At 37.5% G+C, this 21,614-nt stretch overlaps 1 protein-coding gene across 3 annotated transcripts in view; it reads right to left on the bottom strand.

The window, feature by feature from the left end:
• The window catches only part of LOC139690601 (organic anion transporter 3-like), a 32,139-nt gene extending 11,315 nt beyond the window's left edge, over positions 1–20,824 (bottom strand). For 2 of the 3 annotated variants that reach the window (XM_071588082.1, XM_071588084.1), the window contains exons 1-3: positions 20,599–20,824; positions 1,326–1,706; positions 869–964 (exon numbers count right to left, since the gene is read on the bottom strand). In XM_071588082.1, coding sequence (XP_071444183.1) covers positions 869–964; positions 1,326–1,604 — 375 coding nt within the window. In that variant the 5' untranslated portion in view covers positions 1,605–1,706; positions 20,599–20,824. Of the gene's footprint in view, positions 1–868; positions 965–1,325; positions 1,707–14,593; positions 14,701–20,598 lie in introns of those variants that run through there. The other variant, XM_071588083.1, reaches the window with a different exon arrangement.
• Between the last annotated feature and the right edge of the window lie 790 nt (positions 20,825–21,614).

Here is a 21,614-nt window from a genome sequence, read left to right as displayed (position 1 = left end):
AATATTTTGTTCTGATGTACCAAAATGTGGAAAAACTTGAGTAGGAATTAACCAAAAGAGTAGACTCCTTTTATCTCTTGATCATAGTATTGTTCACATTATGCATCTTTATCTCTTTTATCATTATATAGGGTGGGGCAACATTACTTCCTTTTTAAAGAGGTTTTGCTTAATAAAAAAGAAAGTTATGTTGCTGCACCCTGTATATCTTAATATTATATACTCTTATCTTATATCATCTCTTAATCGTTATAATATATTATCACTTTAAATTTTATAAAATAATCTGGGTTGACTTATTCTTGAGGCTTCATAATTATTTCTATAACCCATAAGGGTGGATCCTATATTTTAAACTAGTTTTTTTAAATATAAGTTTACCTATGGTAAACATTTTTGAAAATTTTATCAACTGTGATTGCATATTGCATGTCATTATTTTGGCAGTATCATGCAATGAACTCACTTCATTTATATCACTATGCTGTGAGTTACTTTATCGTTTGTTTTTTCCCTACATTTCTATGTATTTATATGTGTTAAGATAAATGGATAATTGCCCAGTAATGTACAAGATTGTAGCATCATATGCAATTAATTGATAAATTCATCCTTTTAAATGCCATCAATTAGAATTCTTATTTAATGATAAGTGGTTTCATTTCTAATATCCTGTGTATACTTAATTGTGATGATAATTTTGATGCTGAGTACAGAGTGGCAGTAAGATTTTGGTTTCTTTAAACCAATTGTTTGGAAGCCAATATTTGATAAAATATTCATGAGGTCAAGTGTATTTCATAGAACCAAGTGTAAACTTAGCAATGGAAATTTGCCAAAATTTTCTTTAAAAATCCAAAAAACTTACTTCTGAGACAATGCTTGCAAATGTTGCATTCAGGTCATACTCCCACCCATTTTTGCAAGATACCATTGGCCAATGCTGTGAAAAATTGTATTCAACCTGGAAAATAATTATTAATAAGTATAATAAATGAATTTATATTAATGCTTAATAATACCAATGAAAAAAATTAATTTAAACTTAAATGAGTAAAACAAGTATCCACTTTATAAAACAATCAGCTAATCAAAAACTATCGTAGTAATAATGGCAACAAGTTTTAATTTTTAGGAATCATATTCATAGATTCTTTTCAAGGCCTGTTAACAGTCTTATTGGATTGTCTTGGGCAAAATTCTTCAGTAGGAAGCCGAAACAATAATATTTATTTTAACTGAAGATCAATTTGTTCATGTCATACACATTTCGAGTTCAGTTTCTACGAAATATGGAGAGAAATACGACCGCGCCGCGATCATACCTGCCCGTGCGCATCTCTCTCGAAATTGATGTCGTACATGGTGCACCGGCTCCAGCGGCCATTCTCATCAAGAGGAATGGCCACGGATCGTCGGATGTCTTGTGGCAAGTAGTCAAGCTCCGGCACGTGGCACCAATGCTCCGGGGTGTGAGCGAAAAATATCTGGCCGCAGTATATGGAGGTGTACGCAAACATCACTGGAAGGAACGTCAGAGACAGGCATTTTTGGTACTGTCCAAATCCTCCAACTTCTTCCAGGATTTCGTCGAAGTTGATCATTTTTCTGTCCGTTTGGAATGACTGGGGCGGATTTGTCGCTCCTGATTACCCACGAGAATCGGGTGATATGTGATCTTCTTAGGATTTTTTGATGATTTTTATCTGCAATAGAATCACAACACGATAATAATGTGTTGGCAGGAACCCATCTCCATAAAAATTCAGAATATGCCGTGAATGACCTGGTATGTGCTTATGTCAGATGTAATGGTCGACTTGTTAACGATTAGAGTGTAAAGGATTCGATCGGGTGGGTTCCAGGTAGCATGCGGTTCGAGTCCTGTTTTGGATATGGATGTCAAGTTGCGATATTCAGATTATTGCTTAAATGTGGTGATGATAAGAACTGTTGGAAATATTAAGTCTTTAGCCTCGTGCTTGAGTTCCCTAGGATGATTATTTATTTAGGGTGGATGATGCAATACTTTAAAGCAGCTGCCCGTGAAATATATTTTGACGTCAAAATCCTCTTTCTAATTCACTTCAAGTAATGTTAAGACCTCATTCCACTAATGGTTCCACTTGATGACCACCTGCCAGCAAGCCACCGAAACAGAGACGAAAATGTGTTTAAAGCCGATCTTACCGCTCACCTTTCTCCTTAAATAATAAATTTAGATGTATTTTGTACATGTTCACAATGAAATGCATCGACGGCTTGATCGTGAAATTTATAACAATGCTATTTGGGCGTTGGCCCCAGTACGAACCAACGTTTCTTCCGATTTACGGAGCTTTTATTTAACATTTTAAGCGGTAGAATTGCTTCCTTTAATATGAAAATCGGAGGTATCGAACAAAGTTGTGAAGGAGAAAGCGACGTAATTGCTTTAGAACGTCACTAAGTTATTATGATTAAAAAATCCTAATGAATTAAAATTCTTATTGGAGACGGTTTGGTCGGTATGTGTGCAACTGCATTCGGGTGCGACAAGAGAAAAAGACTTGGATCGAACTTTCTCTGATATCCTACTAATTCTGAAGATATTCTTACGAAATTATTAAATTTTTGGAGGATTTTGTTATAGTTAGTGAGGAAGTGAACGAGTGGGAGAAGCAATATAGTTTCTTCCTCGGAAGTATCGGATTTTTATCTCGTGGCCCATAAAAGCCGATAATGTTGTCATCGTTACCGATATCATCTTCACGCATCCATTAACCAGTAAAGTAATATACGAGTCGTATAATATAATATAGTACTTTCGGACGTAATCATTTCGTAAGGAAGTACAAAGCTATATTCTTCGTCCCGTGCCCCGAACGATATGACAGTGTTGAGACTTGTGTACGGGGATGCGAAATTAATTTCCGCAATCAACGTGGAACATCAGGGCATTTCTGAATTTCGAAAGTGCCTGGAAAAGCCTCGAAATACGCAAACAAATGTCCTGAAACATTAAAGAAATGTTCGGGAAATTTTATGAAAATTTTCTTAGTAGTAGCAATAGTGGTTGCAACGCTATTGCGGAGTGCGCTTCCCTCCAGTTTAACCCAATCGATATGCCCAAAGCCTATAAAAATGTTTTTCATCATAGAAAGAAACTATCTCAATTCAAAAGTGTTACGCTTGTTTTTATGGAGAATATGAGGCCTAAATTATCTAAAAGTCGATATTTTTATCATGGTGTAATGAGCGCATTTATGTTATAAAATTTGGAAAAAACAGCTGGAAATGTTCGAACCTTAGTCTGGAAGGCCTGGAAATCTCCTGAAATGTTTTCCTTGAAATTTTGTGGCCACCCCGTCAATCAGAACAACGATAAGGAATTCAAAAGGAAAATGGAAAGATGAAAAAGATTTCTTGTAAAAGTTAATGATAGGAAATTATTTACAGCGATTCAATGGCTGGTTATACGTAAAAGACTTTTATTTTAGTTATTTTACTACCCTGAAAGCCACCGCTAGGGTGTGTGGCATGGGGTGAATACACTAAATACACACCAGAATAATTTTGACCCGAATATGGCCCTGCCGTGGTCGGATAATTTTATTCTGATCCCTTCTCGTTCGTGAAAAAAATGACATCATAAACTATCTGCTCTACACTTAATATCGCGAATTTTATTGACAGGATCTCTCCTACCGTAGTACGATGGGGGTAATAATACATTTTCAACATCATTGCTAAAGAGATGCCCTTCCTCTTTATGCAAGAGATGTAATCTGTAATTTAACCTTCGCTCCGTGAGTGATTCACAGCCTAATATTTTGAATACGCTTCTAAGTTTATCATAACAACGGTTTAAAAATCTAGCTCATCTACATTGCACGCGATCCAATTCGGCAATCAATTCAACTTCATAAAGATCCCATATACTAGGAGCATACACATATTCTAAATGAGGCCTAACCAGCGAAATATAACATTTCTCTGCGACCTTTTTTCACATTTACCCAGTACTCTTCTAATAAATCCAAAATTTTTGTCGGCTTGTCCGCATACAGTCCTGTATTCCCCGTTTGTTTCACCCAGGAGAGGTCGTGATTGAGGGTAACGCATAGGTATTTAATAGAGTCCATTCCGACACTTTCCAAATCGGTGATCTTGATGCCGTAGGCCTTCGGGAGGGAATTGCTCCTTTTCCAAAAATTTTATGGCTACGCACTTTTTAAAGTTTAATTCTAATTGTCAAGTGTCGCACCAGCGTTATATAGCATTGTGGTCATCTGAAAAAGCTAATGTGTCCTCAGGATCACAGATATCACGATAAACCAAATGCATCGTCGGCAAATTAACATATGTTACTAGTTACTACGGAGTCAATGTCGTTAACGTAAAGTAGGAATAAAAAAGTCCTAGATAAAAGATGACCTCTCTTTCTACCCGACTATTCAAAAAGTATTTAATCCAACCCCGGAAATTTTTATCAATTAAGCTTCACTACGATTTTTCCGGTTGTAAACATATACTTTGAGTAGCATTTTCCTTTTCCTCAGCTATAGTGTTCTCTTCGCTGTATCTTGAAATACGTTTCTTCGTTTTGAGTTTCATTTGTAAACTGAAAAAATGCCTACCATTGAAATGGATCTTTCATTCCACTACATTTTTGTTTGACCATTTCTATTAATCGCTGCGTAGGATCCTTGCATTTATCCGGTGTTATATATGGGGAAGTCTTAGACTGTGTTGTGCACTACCGTCATTGCGTTCAAATAGCTAAAAAAACTTATTATTCACATTTTAGGTGGATCGATGAACATCGGAATTGGAATTTTGATGCATTTCAAGGGGATGAAAATGATATGGTCACTGGTTAATGGTGTCAATCACCTACACTGGATTCGCAAACATGCTTATTCACGATCTTTTTCATTTTTTGACATTGCCTTGTCAACCCGAATTTCATTTCATTGCTGTTGATGAGTTTGCTAAAAATCACGGAGGTCACAGTGATTAGTTCGTTCACGGATTCCAAGGTGGATCCTGTTCCTTCGTGAATTTCATCGAATCATGATGACTCATCGAATACTGCACAGAATTTGAATGCTCCGACGAAGTAAATTATTTGCATTTGAATCACTCAACCTCACTTACTTTTCTTTCAACAGCGAGAAAACAGTAAGAGTGATGAGTTAACGGTAGGCGTGGGTTTCACCTTCGGAAACTCGTGGCTCAGCACCTTTTCTCATTCACAAATATGTTACAAGGTTAGACATTAAATTGTGACTTTGAGGCGAATTGGATGCGTGATTGTTAGGCGCGATCATTAGGAGTTCATGAGTAATTGAATTTTCGGCATTGGCATTTGGGATTTTCGAACTTGTGCCTGTAGACAAATACGAAATTTGTTTGTTCCCGTGAAGGGCAGGACATAACATGACATATGTAGTGGCAGAAAAATACATGTATAAGAAAACATACGCGATCCTTCTGTTGTCGTTTTAAGTTCTGCCTACAAATTCAACAGTGCAATTCTTTGCGATAGAAATATGTATATTCTGTGTATAAAGAATAGGCTTTAGATATAAGTAGTGTAGTTCTAGGTGTGCATCATACTTTCACAGGTACACCCTATGCGATCATTTCGGAGTCATTTTTGGAATAATTTTAGATTTGCTAACAGTGTTATTAGTCCACTAATGTTTTACATTGCTTTTCCATATGATTTTTTTTACAAATGAGAACATTAATACTAAGTGGTCTGTTTCATAATAGCCGTACAAAGTTAATATGCACTTAAGAATTACATGCAAATCACCGTCAATCACCTCTGCTACTTTTGATTGTGGATTGTGTACTTATTCCAGATTACGTAATATGCCTTCATGGAGGGGTATTGCGTAAGAAATACAATGACTAGATTCTACGGTAACCACTGCTATCGCCCTTATCTCTCTTTTTAGTTATACGTATCTGCGATCACCAAAGGCATCATTTTTGATGAGCACCTTAGAGGTATTTTTTATTTTTTTCTCTATCGAGTGTTAACCAATTATTGGTTTAATGTGAATATAGATGGTTGAATTGAATTAGCCGAAAGATTTTTGAAGAGAATTATGGCTACGGGAAACGGGACCTTGTACCTCAGTTAATACTGTTTTGCGGGGCAAGTGTAATTGGAAGATAGACGTTTCAAAGCATCGCTAAGGTCAAAGTATATTATTTCAAGCTCATAGTCCTCTTAATTGCTATGAATATTCTGATATAGTTAATTTTTAGGTTGTAGAACATTCTTATCTAAATTATATTAATAAGGTTTTTTTACGAGAGGAGATTTTTTTGGAGGAAACTAAAGAAAATATTCTTTTCAGTTGGTAAAAGTAGGCACCAACAAGAGGCTATTCGACGCTGTTTTTTTCAGTTCCCTTTAACTTCAGTTAAATTGTGCATAACTGAATTCAGGTGCTAAGTAATTATATACTGTGAAATAAATGCGATTTTCTTAATTTTTAAGTTCAGTCGTACGTGCAAAAAGCCTTCATAAAAAGTCATTTCTCTTCAAGTTACGAATAATTTTAGGAGTTTTTATAGTTTGCTAATAATGTGCCTTTTGCAAAGAATATAGAACATGTACTCTTATATCTCACGCACCAAAAATACTTATCTGTGGGACTACCCACCTGGAATATTATCCACATTTGTTCTTTTTATCTTGTAAAATATAAACAGGTTTGAGCATTTTAAAAAGTAGGATATGAACAGAAATGGGCTGATACGAGCTAGGAAGCGATACGAATAAAGTTCTCGTATTTGCTCAGAAATATACTTAACCTAAGCGTCTTTGGAATTAAAGAAAAATCTCCTTTGAGGTCAAAGAAAATGCTGTTTTCAAAAGAAATTTTAGGTTTATAAGGGTAAATTAAGTGAATTAAATGAAAGAAAATCGACGAAAAAAGTGTTACTATTTTGTTTTTAGGTCTTTTAAGCCTCTCATGCTTACATAAGCCTAAAAAATCAGACCAAAGTGAACGTCCTAGCTCGATTTCTTTTTATTGTTAGCCTTTATTTACTGGTGGTGCACTCCACCGGAACCGAAGAGGGAACAAACGTACTTTTAAGTATAAAACGTAAGGTTTTTAAACGACTAATTTAGCGATCTAGACTTTGAATGAGGACGAGGACTGAGACGAGGATCGAAATGGTGCGGTGGCTTTCGTACTGGCTTCCCACCCAGAGGGCCCGGGTTCAAATTCCGGCGGTGTTGAATATTTTTCAGTGGTATCTCGATCCCTACTAGAGGTGCTTTGTGGAGGGCACTTGGAGTGAGTGCGCCGTCCGTCGGATGGGGCGTAAAGCTGCGGACCCCTTGGGGCCTTTCGTAAGGAGTAGGCTAACGCCGACGCCCGGTTTCTCTTTACCATCCATCCTTTCCTGTCCATCCCTTATGGCGCAAATGATCTCAGCTGTCAGTCGCCTCCCCTAAATACTACTACTACTACTACTCCTAAGCGGATACGAAGCACCAACTGTGGTATTTAAGAACAGGTACAATACCTTCAATTGTTCATGGCTCAACTTTGTGGAATTTCATGTTTATTTAATGAAGAACACAATGTATAAAGAACAGTGGAAATATACATTGTGTCCTTCATTAAATGTGGTACTATACCTCTCCACCCCGCTTCGCCATAAGCAATTCAGTTGCGAAATCTGCGAAGTTATTTATTTGCTTTGGAAGTGTATTTATTTATTTTTAAAATAAATTAAAGGTACACATGGTTACCAGGAGAAGTTTTAACCACAAGTTTCGCATGTCCTATTCTTCTATCCCCTTTTATAGGCCCAAGAACATCGGCAACATTGGCGTGTTAATATACTTTGGTTAAATGAATTACAGCTGCAGATGAGGGAGAATAAGAGTACACTTTTCATGCCAATAAGTATTTTTTTTCTATTTTTAGAATAACCATTTAATATTTATAGTTATCGTAGAATTACTTAAACGTGATAAAATGTTCTAAACGAGCTGGTCAATGTGGCTGTTACGTAAACATATGTTGTTATAAAACTTCTAACTGACTTTGCCGTCTCTCCATGATCACGATTTATTATGACATGCGTAAGTGTTTATCCTTGCGGACTGCCAAAGACTTGCTTCTGTTGGAATCCGAGGAGTCCGACTCCCGTAAGAACGGGAGTTCAGTTCGTGGGGATAGAGTTAACGCTATGAGAAGTAGAACAGTATTAGCACGCTTAGCACCCTCTATTTAACAGCTTCATGGCAAAGGATTACCGAATCAATGACCTTTCGGAACCGTCGTCTAAAAGAAAACTTTAGATCCGGTTAGGGTTGCTATTAATATGCAAGCCTGCTAACCTGGAGGCTCTCGGTTCGAATCCCTACTATGAGTTGGCCCTTATCTTGTCTAAGTTACCTGAATTTAATAAAAAAAAGTGAACTGATAAAGAAATGGACACAGGAACCCTAATGGGGCACGAAATTACCGGAGGAAAGGAAAGCAAGAGTAGAGTTCACCGCGACCATCGACAGAAAACTAGAGCGAATGAATGAGACTAGCTTAGAAGGAAGATGGAAGGACACAAAGAATATAACGACTGAAATAGTAGATTTGCATGACTAACACAGTGAAATTTAAGCAGGTACAATTAGCAATTCAAATAAGAAAACTCATATAGGAACGAAAAAATACAAGAAATGAAATTGAGGAAACCATTTATAAAAAGAACGTGGATTTATTCATTTTTATGTATTTATATTCTGAATCAACTCATTCCAGATTCCTAATAATGCCAAGGAAGAGTAGGAAGAAACCTGCTGCGAAGAAATAAAAAAAAACAGCACAAAGAAGGGACAGCGAAACGGCGAATAAACTGGTGAAGAGACAAGTTGAGGAAAGAAAGACCAAAATAAACGCCCAAGATGCTAAAGGGAAGATGCTAACAAAAGATTAGCACATTGGGAAGAAATGCAATGCAGTACTCTACCATGGGCCCAAACTACGTACTTTGAAATTACTCAGTGAAAGAAATCTTGATAGTTGAAAATCAAGGGCCCGGAGATACTGAAAAGCGTATTCTAGAGAGACATGAGATACCAGACGATCACAAAAAACGAAACAAAAAATTGAAGGTAAAATTATCACAGAACTAAGATTAAAGCGAACTCTTTGAAATAATTAAAGATAACTACGACAGCGGAAAGACTAGCGAATGACTTAGAGAAGAGTATTTGCAATAATGGAGAAACTAAGAACAGATATATGCGAATAACACAAAAATTTATTCTTATGTCTCACGCATCTAAAACACTTGCTCAGGTAATTAGCATAAGAATAGGAGGAAAGCTGGAAGTAATCCTCACGAAAAACTAATTCGGATTTGGGAAAACCGAGGAGCAAGAGAGGCAATACTCAGCTTGAGGATACTGGCCGAAAAAGATGATACACGTAAACAAGGCATGATATGTAGTATTCGTGAATATGGAGAAAGCCTTTGAAAACTTCTAAAAGAACAAGATATTCGATGTACTAGAAACATTGGGAATGGACTACGATAGCAGAAGTAGTCCATTACCTCAACAAGAATCAGGTAACAACCAATCAAATAAAAAATGGAAGTGAAACAGAAGCCAAAATAAACATGACGTGTTATACAAGGACGCAACCTGCTTCCAGCGCTATTCAGCGTATGCACGTGTAGAAGAAGCAGGAGGGTCAATGTTTACCAAACACACCCAAGTGATTGAATGTGTGATTTTCAATTTACCTTTTAACTTGTCACCTTATTTTTACCTGCCCCCTTAAACTAAACCAGCGCCAATCAAGTCTACGGCCTTGGCTATTTCAGTTTGCCATTGTTTCACGGTCTTAGGTACGTTCGTTTTACGTTAACAAGCAACAGGATATGTTTCGCTTGCTCCTTCGAACTTAGAGGGTCTTGCGATCGTTAGAGAATCAATAAAAACGATGAATCGATCATAAGGAAAGTTCTCGAATAGCCAACGTGAAATCCGCTAATGACTGCCGTACTCTTACGTGAAAGCGTGAGTAAAATTTGTCCCTTCCATTCGCTATACCAGTAGTAGAGCAACGCGGTTACGTAACACAGTAAGTGAGTGGATACAGATTGAGAGTATAAAATAAATACACTTGGCACGATTTACGAAAGGCGTATCCCTTTTACGTAATGCTAGTTGGAATAGAAATCATAAACGACGCTCGATCTAGCGTGTCTCATTTAGTCCAAACATTTTGATAATGTCTCTTCGAGGTTTACGTTCGCCCGGGAGAGTCGGGGAACAACGGTTGGTCAGCTAGTGAAAGCCAAGAGTTATTGATTTGGAGAACTTGTCTTGAAATATGTGACTCTATAATTTCAAGTGTTCTCGCAGTATCTTATATTCGGATAATGTGACGAACTTAATGGCTGATCGATGAGGTGTAAATTAGAGTAGTCCGAGTTTCACTTCCTGGTTGGCATTTGAGGGAGAAGACGAAAGAACAAGATACCCAATATCGGGTGTATGTGTTAGAATACGCAACTCAAAACTGAGATGGTTTATGCCCAGAAACTTTAAAGGCTCTATTTTCAACTTCCCATAAGTGGGATTTTGAAATTACTGCTGAGATTGTAGAATGAACGTTTTTTTACGGTTGCGGTATCCAGGGCATCTGTAGGACTACCCACCTGGAATATTATCCTCATTTGTTCTTTTTATCTAATACAATATAAACAGGTTTCAACATTTTAAAAAGAAGGATATGACCTGAAAATGGGCTGAAACGAGTGAGGAAGCGATACGGATAAAATTCTCGTATTTGCTCAAGAAAAAACTAAGCGTCTTTGGAATTTAAAAAAATCTCCTTTGGGGTTGAAGGAAATGCCATTTTTAAAAGAAATTGCGGGTTTCTAAGAGAAAATAACGAAAAGTAAGTGAAGTAGATGACAAAAATCAACGAAATAAGTGTTACTATTTTGTTTGGAGGTCTTCTAAGCCTCTCATGTTTACTTAAGCATAAAAAATCAGTCCAAAGGGAACGTCCTAGCTCGATTTCTTTTTAATATGAGACTTGATTCACTGTAAGTATACTCCACCGAAAGCGAGAAGGGAATAACCGTAGTTAAGGTTATATATGGGATTTTAAACGACTAATTTAACGATCTAGACCTTGTAGTTCAAGAGACGAAGGATGATGATTCGGTTCTTCCGCTATTGAAAGTACCAAGTTTGTTTAGTGGAATAATTCTTCATTTCTTGCATACTTATAAAAAACATACAAGTTTCTCTTGGGTACATTATTATACGCACCGTGTACGGCATGGTGACCATAGCAATGGCTTGGGGCTAGGGAAGGCGGCGATCTTTTAGTGGATAAAAATAATCTCTTACAAGGCACAGAAACTTGCCAGTGTTATTCAAATGAACTCGGCAAACGTTTTGTATTTTATTTGCCGTAATTGTTTCCATAGAAGAGAAATTGGCATCATCATATACTAATTCTTTGTATGACATTCGATGTCTATTTACTTTGTAAATTAATCATTAGTAACTCATTTTTCATTTTATTTTTATTGATCAATCTCACCTCTTCGAGTGCAATGGTGGCTTTTTATATACCAATAGTATGGATGTGTGGAATCTATTCGTGCATATCATCATCGAAGATATTTAGAGGTTATAGAACGATAATTTTTCCAAGTTGCACGTGTACGGCTTTGGAAATTTTTAGGAATAATTTAAGACTGGCTTTATGATTATAAGGAAAGAATTTACCGATCTGTAGGGCCGTTAATTCAAATCAGTTTTTGTCGTCTCCCCTAGTTTAATTTTTTTAACCGTGGAAATCATCCAGAATATGTTTTTCTGGTGGGCAGTGTGCTCTTTGGCAAATGCGAGGGTTGCTGGTTCAAATACCTCTGCTCTATTGCTGCTATTAGAGGAAACGATGCAACGCCATTGCATTATTCCTCTATTCCATTGTGAAAAGAGAGTATGTGCAATGTGAATTGTGCAGAGTATGTGCTATATGAATTGTACTTTTTGAATCAATCTAACGGAGCTCTGACAAATTCCAAAGAAACTGCGGGAGATGCCGCAACAGTAACTTTTAACGGAGTCATCCGCTAATGTGCATTTCAATGCAACAGTTTCAGAGTGTAAAAATCATTCGCCTTGACTGGGATCCGAACCCAGATCCCTCAATATCCGGTCGAGTGCTTTAGCCAATTAAGCTACCGAGGCGTCCTCTTAAACTCTGATCCCAGTCAAGGCGAATGATTTTTACACTCTGAAACAGCTAACGGAGCTCATTTCTCTGCTTCGTTTCCAAACATCGTCAGAAGTATTGCACTCATTCAAACTGTTGCGTTATATCTGTCTTCGTTCAAACGGTAAATATAGAATTGAGCCTACGAGTAAGACGTGGTGGGATATGATATCAAGGGATTGATAACGTATTAGCGGAATACTGAACACATATCATGATCCACTCACCTAGCCATGGCAGCAGTCAATCTGAATAATGGAGTATCTATCATTCTATATTGCATCCAGTCGATATGATAATATTTCCAAATCAAAGTCTCTGTAGCCTCTCACATTGGTGTTGAAGAGGATGCATGCATGAGCGGAACCTAAGAAAATTTTTCAACGTGAATAATGCCTTTAGTCCATCCGAAGATTGTGTTTCTCACCACGCTTTCACACTGGGGTTAATTTTTACAGGTATAGTTCACCACTCAGTGAGTGTATACATTGCCTTATTGCTCTTAGTGGCCTTGGGGATTCTCATTTTCCTCAGCTTCGTATTTGTCTTCGAGTGGCACGCGTAACCTCGTTTCTTAGCAACACTCATAGTACATTGTGGTGATTTGCATAATAGACCAGCGGACGCGAGAACCCTAATAATCGCGAGTCGTGCCGTGTGAAGTAGGCATCTACTCTGTTGAATAAGCATACATTTTTGAAAATTGTTTCGCGACTGGTCACGAGTGGGAAGCTGGGGGATAGTTCTTCGGAACTTTCCATTTTTGTGAACTACTTCGCGCGGTGTCTCTGGATTGGCATGCAGTTGAATTCTATTCGGTTGATCAGTGGCTCCTTTAGTGATTCATTGAAAACTTTCCGCGCGGCTAGATCAAAGCTTGGATCAAAGTTAGTCTCGGGCGTAGAGCGTTGTTTAATTTGATGATACAAAATTTCCCAATTGGACCGTTTTCTTCGATTTTTCATAAATAAAGACTTGTTCGTCTGGTTTCAGAATTAATAGCTCGTCAAACATGAAACGTGTCAATTTTTCAAGTCACTAGAATTTAATGGGAGTTCGATTTTTATCATCCGGATGGCCATAAATTTCTTCTTCTCCGGAGGAAAATATCTCATGAAAAAGGGGATATGACCAACAGTAGGCCTATTTCGCGCATTCGCCGTGTATGCCAAGACATCATGGAAGGCGTGTGCCTTTTAATTGTTCTGAACTGGCATTGGAAATTTGATTTTGAAATCAGGGATTGAGAAGGTAAGTAATAAGGAAGGGAAGTAAATGAAAGACAACTAAACTAATGAACTGCGACTGCAGCGCTATTCCAATCTCACTAATGCATTTCGTATTGAATAATTGCAAAGAGGAACGCTAATATCTCGAAAACTTAAGACGGGTCGGTACCTTCATATTATAAACATTTTATATCTCGGGTAAATGCGCATCTAATGCCAGTTATTTGAAAAACTGACATGTGTGTGTGATATGGAAACAGCTTTTTCCTATGTTTCGCCATTAAGCACTTGTATTTATATAAGAATAAATATGGTATGAGGGGTTTCTGTGGATAGGGGACACTATTTTTTGTTCCAAGTCCCCAAAATATGAAAAATGGCACATATTTCATTCTACGATTCAACCACCTTAACGAGGAAGATCTCCCGCGCCAATCCTTGCTTCCATCACTGTTGATGAAACGGCACTCCCTGGCTCGCTTTTTACCGTTATCGTCCCCCACTCCTTGTCTTCAATGGCCTCCTTGCACTTCTATATTCTAAGCAGGTAGCGTAAACACAATCGAAAATTCTAAGATTGGATTTTTCGTGAAATGCCGCGCCGGAAGGCGATTCAAACAAGCTTCGATCTATTCGAGCAGAAGAGACAATTTTCTGGCATTGAACTAAATACAAAAGATTGCAAGCCGTTTATAAACATTAGCATTGCTTTATTTATGTAATTTTTATCAATGGATTGTTTTTTGCCGACTAATATTTTAATTCATCAGCTCATGATGGCATCTAGCCTTATAGAATATATGCTTGTAGTGCGAAACGCGATCTAAATTACTGTAACGCTGGTAGTATTAGAATTAAAAAAAACAGAAATCCATTTCGATTTCGTTTCAAAATATGATCAGGAGCATAAATAATAATGGGAATCTTACGAGACGAGTGACTAGAAGTAAATATTTTAAAGAAATCGTGTTAGCTTCAACTAAAAATGGGCGAAAATAACGGACGAATTTACAGTTAATGTTAGTGAAAAATTAAATACGCTGTCAAAATCTGAACAAATAAACAGAGGGAATTCTATTCGAAAACACTCACGGTTGAATGATTGCCTTGCAGACAAGTATGGTATTATCCAAGAGTATCGACTAGCGGTCTTCACTTCACGAGATATAAAGCCACTGAATCGTATCTGGTGTTCGTCGCGTCGTATTTATCTGTAAGAATTTTTCATCCTTTTAATACTTATCGACTGCCGTGGTACTGGAAATCATTGAGCGGCATCCAGCACGATGCATCATTGAAATAGCTTTAGCCTACGCGGCAAGATTAAACTGATTGCATAAAAGATTTTACTTCAGTGGGAAGGGGAATCTATTTGTTTGACCTTAATTTACTCCGTGGCTCGATAATGCTACCGCCTAGCGATTATGTAATTGTGTGACACATTCTGCGGTCCATAATATCTTTGTCTTTCGTTCGTATTTTGAAGCTTATTTGGAGAATAAAAAATCAATTCATATTAGGGGATTAATAGATGATGTAACTCAAGTGATGTTCTTTTTATAGACTGGTCCGAGGACTACGTTGTTTCAATATTGGACCACTCCGTCAGATGAGTTACCAATACTAATACTACAACTATTACACCTACATATATACGTTGGCTAATGACAAGAATATTTAACCGCTCTACACATTCTAGGCTTGAGGGTTACCTCTCAGTAAACTATCATCTGCCATATTGGTCTAAAAATTGTTTCTCAGTGGTTGTTTGTCTCAGCTTTGGAAGAAAGTAGCCTTACTTTATTTCACAGAACTTGACTTCCAATTAGGATATAAAAAAGCATGTTCAACCAAGATTTGTGTTTTTTAGGTGTATAGATTGTAATTTTATAATTAGAAATAACAAAATGTCAAGAGAAATAAATTTTATTCAATCTTTTCATTAATGGCAGTGAAATGCTGAAAACAACGGAACGATAGTGAAACACTCAGAATTGCAGAAAAAGTGTTAATGTATCCGTTCCGATTTTTTTCGGGTAATTTTTGGTTATTACCCGCGCTTCCCGAAACATTTAAAATTTGAATCGGAAGTACCAAGCTTTTGTATTATCGACCTCTGGACATAATCAAAATGATATGCGATTTCCGTCTGTTGGAATGGCTTACAGGGGGTCGTGTTTGCTTATTGAGATAAGTTTACAATTGAATGATTTCTCTTACGTATGGGGATCTCTCGTAAAAATGGGGATCGGAGTCTAAAATACTAAGTCTAATTGCCATTTCAGAAAAATATTTGTCATGTTGCCCCATGACGTTCGTCAACTAATTGAGAAATATCCTAGAGACTTAAATGGATGATTTGAATTTGGCGTGTATTCTTGCGTTGAAATTTATTTAATTGGTGTTAAATATAGGAAGTTGCTGAACATGATGATCGAAGAGGTCATCATGAACTATCAATCGAGTATTCATCTATAATTTTGAATTTAAATCTCTGTATGCGCATCAACTTATGCACGTGAACTTGTGTCTGTATTTCTTGGTTTATTCCGCGATCGTAATGTTTATAATTTTCGAGGGCGTTCCGCCAAACTTGTTTTAATCTGAGATAGACTGTAATTGGGAGGTAAATGCTCTTCTATATCTTCTGCCCACCATCCAATCATCGGTGAGAGTTGATTTTTAACAACTTAACTTTAGTGTACTGTCCAGTTTCAAATGCTATAAAAAATGTGTCAAATCAACATTTCTATATCCTCCTCTGAAATGGACACTCTATTTTTACGCCTTCGTGGCATTGGTCACTGACATAATATTTCATTATTTAAGCCCGAGCAAATATTTTATCCTTATCTAACTCCTCGTAAGTAATTATTAAAAATAATCCTTAATTTGCATCGCATTATAATGTTTTCGGTTTTATTATTGCCTCGAGTAGACATCGCAGGTCCTGTAGAATTATTCTGTGAAATTTGAGTAGGAATAGCCGGAAAGCTTTGATAGCGTGAATAATGATTCTCACTTATTTACGACCCACATTACGAAAAGACGTCCTTCGGGTGGAATTATTGTACCGCTTCCAGAATGTCTGGTCAAATATATTAGCCATTAATAGTGTTCGTGACTGTAGTGCAAGTATCGGCGAACGATGAGGGCAGATACGAATGGAACGGGAGGGACGCGACGCTATTCATCGACTGACCCCATCGGGAGAGTGAAACCTATCGATGGTCATGGGTCAGTGATAAGCCGTTGATGACCTAGTTGAAGAGGCGTGGTTTTTTCATAACGTTTGATAACTATGATCCTTTTCTCAGTTGAAACTTTCTGATGTTGAAATTAGTCGTGTCGTTTGCTTGCTTATGTAACTAGAGAAATTCTCTTCGACAGAAAAGGTTTTGCAAAATACGCACGGATCTCAGGAGGGACGCGGTGCCTACAGTTGATGGCAGAAAATGGAAAGCCGTGGTGGGGTACATAAGTATCCTAAGCACTTGCGAGGGATTTAATTTTGGGGTCCGTTTTGGTCAAGGTGAGCAGAGGTAAATATGAACTGTTTCCTGCGAGTTAAATATAATATTAAATAAGTGTACAATGTGCTCATCATTTAGACATTACCGTGGCGTATTATCACTCGCGGCAGAACCAATGAGGGTTAATCAAGACAAATCCGGGGGTGGGTGTTGTGGAAGATATCACTTCTCATCCCTTCCCTACGACCCCTACCTATCGACGCACTCTTTCGTTATCTTTCGGAGTTGCACTCAAAATTCGCTGAAATATTGTTCAAGAATAAATTTTGAATTTCGAGGCGATATTTTTCAGTTGTCATGCGTCCACGAAAAAAATACGTTTGTTAATCCCGCGCCATCGTTGCGAAAAACATTTGACTTCAAATGTAGAGGCAACATGATGTGCGACCCGGGTGGTAAATACTCGTATACTAAACGCAACGTTTACGCAATTATTAATATGTGACTACGCAAGCGTCGCCAATTTTATGTAGAGTTTATTTTTGTGGCTACAACAAGAAGATATTTGTCACGAGATGCGTGCTCCGGAACTTCCAAATTACCCGGCTTACGATAACGGTCCACTGTAAATCTTTGAGAGATTCCCAATTAGCTACAAAATCATCTTCAAAACAGAATCTTGCAATTAATCATCGTTACTATTCTCATTTTAACTTACTATCTAGAAATACTCGTGTACTAAGAAAGATCGGATTCGCTGGTATTTTCAATTGTAAACTTAATTTTCCGATTGAAAATTGAGTTAATTAACTTAAATGCTGCGCCGCCTTTTTTCTACTTTGAGCACTCACAATACAAAATACGTATTACTTAACCGAATCAAGATTTTAGCGTACTTTTCACCAAGCAAATAGATTGGATTCTGAAACTAGGCAGGAACTAATTACAAACAAATAATATATATGTGCGTGCTTATGTAAGACCTCATCAAATTTGAAATATTGTTCATAATTTTTCCTAAAAAGTCTACAAAGTTTGATTTTTCCGGCTAAAATCTCTCCTCAGATTAGGCACACCATGAGTACAACGTTATATATATATACATACACGAGGGTCATCCGGAAAGTAGTACCCGTTCGTGCCGCATGAAGTGCTGACGACGCGAGTAGCCGCTGGACGAGGTCAGATAGCTTCAGTGGCTTGTCTGCCTTCTCTGAGCCAAGTTGCGTGACGCTAGCATTGCCTGTGTTGTTTCTGTGATTGTTTACAATGTTTAAAAAAATTGAGAACGCCGCCAGTTGTGAAGTGAGGGCAGTGATTAAATTCCTCAATGCAAGAAACGTTCGCCCATGTGATATTCATCGCCAATTAAAGGAGGTGTATGGAGACAATGTAATGGACGAGTCGTCTGTTCGGCGGTGGTGTCGCAACTTCAACATGGGGAGGGGGAACACACACGACGATGAGCGTTCGGAGAGACCGTCTGTCATTACAGACCAACTGGTGAGCTCAGTTGACGAATTCGTGAGGAACGATCGGCGCGTCACAATTGATGACATCTGTGAGCATTTTCCCAATGTTTCTCGAACAATTGTTCATGAAATTGTTAAACACCATCTGCATTATGCAAAAATTTGTGCAAGATGGGTCCCTCGCAAGCTTACAGATGAGCATAAAACCAAGCGTATGGCTGCAGCACTGACGTTTTTGGGACGTTATTCTGATGAAGGAGACTCTTTCTTGACTCGCATAATTACTGGTGACGAAACATGGGTTTGTTATGCATCACCTGAGAGTAAACGACAGTCAATGGAGTGGCATCATGCTCATTCACCAAACAAACCAAAAAAATTCAAGACAGTTCTGTCCACCAGGAAACTCATGGCAACCATTTTCTGGGATCGACGAGGTGTATTGCTTATTGATTTTATGGCCCGTGGAGACACTATTAATGCCAATGCGTATTGTGAAACATTAAAGAAATTACGGCGGGCAATACAAAATCGGCGGCGAGGTCTATTGTCTACTGGTGTCATTCTCGTTCATGACAATGCCAGGCCTCATGCAGCTGGGATAACACAAAAACTTTTGCAGCAATTCAAATGGGAAACTTTCGACCATCCACCGTATAGCCCGGACTTGGCCCCTTCAGATTTTCATCTCTTTACAAAGCTTAAAGACTTTTTGGCAGGAAAAAGATTTGACAGCGATGAAGAACTTAAAGAAGGAGTGACCCTGTATCTCAATGAGCTGGCGGCGAAGGACTATGCAGCAGGAATACAGAAACTTGTCACACGTTATGACAAATGCCTTAATTTGCTTGGAGATTATGTTGAGAAGTAGTTTAAAGTATCCTCTTTCAAATAAAATTTTTTATGTTTGTTAATATTTACTTTTATGTCTTTATTTCACGAACGGGTACTACTTTCCGGATGACCCTCGTGTATGTGTGTGTATATATATATATATATATATATATATATATATATATATATATATATATATATATATATTATTATATATATATATCATTCCAGAATCTCTTTGGCGATTACAAAATATTGATTACGCAACAAACTGTTAGCTTAGCATGAGTGGACAAGCATATTGAGAAGTGAGTCAAGGGCTACGCCAAACCAGCGCTAGAATTGATGACTGCTAACGCTGAACCGGGAACTTACTTTACTACACCTTGAGCCTTGCGTATTGAAAGCACGTGGGTTTCATTGTTCAAGGGCAGTTAAAGATTTTATCTTGTGGATTTGAAAAGAAGTCGAGTCGATTACATATACGTTATGGAATTTAAATGACTCCTTGGTGCTCAACAAGCTAGAAAGGAGAGTTCTAATTGCACGTTTTGAGTCAATTCCTTCAACTTACCGCCTGTATATTTTACGAGTGTTAAGTCAACTCGGGCGCGGCTGACAGCATTTCGGAAAGTAATTTAGGGCTTGTTGCTTTGCTTAGAACTACCTATGCGTCACCATATCCGTTATCGCGTTATCGAATTTCGTTAAACACGGCACTACTTTTTGCGATGTTATTTTTCTCACAGAAAACTTCTCTTAGTAAGCACACACGATTATGATGATAACTATATAGGATGAAAGAAAAATGGACGTTGTCTTCCTTTTTACATTCTAAAAAAGTCGATAAAATATATAACACTCCAATTATGACCAAAAAATGAACACAGTACCTGTTCTAATTAAATAAATCTGTCATGAAGTCGGTTGAAGTAAAGCCCTGCAGTTCAATAAGTCAAATATTATCTTGTAAAATAAATGAAAAATGTTTAAGAATAAAAATGAAGGTTGATATATGTATAAGGATAAAAAATTAAGGAATAGCTGTTAGCGTGCCTGGATAGGCTAGCGTTAGGAAACTCCAATAAAAATTAAATATAATTTTACCCGGGAAAGCGTCTAGCTTTGGTCTACAAGATCGCTCCACAGGTTAGGTCAGGAGCTATTTATCTCATAGTCGATGGTATACAGATCTTTGCTACTTTACAACGTTGCAATATTACAATTTGCACTTGTAAATGTCAATAATGTGATCCGAAAGAAATTACAACCCATTCTTCTTAAATGCTATTTAAAAAAATGATTAAACAATGCTTACATTGTGGTACTGGTTACAGAATATCGATGCGGGACTTGCCATACGCTTCAGTAGTGGCACAAAATGCAGTTAAGGAAGGCTTCGATCGTATCCAGAGGTTGAGTGATTCTTGTGTGAAGTATCTGTTAGCAGACTTGTCCCTCGATGCTGACGCCATGACCCCTTGGTTGAGTGCTGGGGAGAGAGCAGCTGCGTTCTGTGGGTTGTAGCATTACAGGGGAGTATCATTTTCTGTAGTCCTGATTCCGCTTGAGACCGCTATCGCCACTGGTGGCACTTGTATCGGAGTGTCGTAACTCTGGCGAGATTTTCTGTAACTATACCACATGAACGACGAAAATCAATAACGTCATGGGTGGATGGGTGGTACTGGGTACTCGAGGGCATTCGAATGATAGAGCCTTTAGAAGAAAGAATAGATCGGAATATTTATTCAGCTATGTATATTGAATATTCCAGTAACACATTTAAATAGTAGCTACAGAAAAGAGAGTGATATAGACGTTTCTCTATTCATGTAATCATCACTATCCACCCGAAATAATAAATTATTGAAAAGAACGTCCAACTGTACCTCATGCCCATGAAATTTATGTGTAGTCACGTTTATGCCGATCAGTAAGTCGTAATTTTAAATGCAGCCTATGCTAATATTTCCTTTTTCTCAGGATGAGACTTGCACTAATTACAAATGGGGGAAATTTATTTTGAGATCGAGTTAATTTTGTCTACGTGTAGCTACATCCATGTTTTCGAGTACGATTTCGATCTAATTTATTGGTAAAACAAAAATTTTCCAGAGGTTCCCACACCCCTAACGAACTCAAGCAGATAGTCATATCCAAGCTTAAAACATAATTTCTTCCTCATTATATGCGAATATGTTTTGCATTCAATATAAAATATAGGCTAAACTGAATGAAATTTTTTGTAGCAGAATTGTGCAAACCGTTTTCTTTTATTATAGGCATAATAACAATAGAAGTTATTATTATTTCACCGATGTTGATAATTTT

This window comes from Hetaerina americana, unplaced genomic scaffold (assembly GCF_022747635.1).
Source record: "Hetaerina americana unplaced genomic scaffold, ioHetAmer1.1.p SCAF_3, whole genome shotgun sequence".
Lineage (NCBI taxonomy): Eukaryota > Metazoa > Arthropoda > Insecta > Odonata > Calopterygidae > Hetaerina > Hetaerina americana.
The sequence above is the reverse complement of the archived record's forward strand: the minus strand, read 5'-3'. Positions and strand labels throughout refer to the sequence as shown.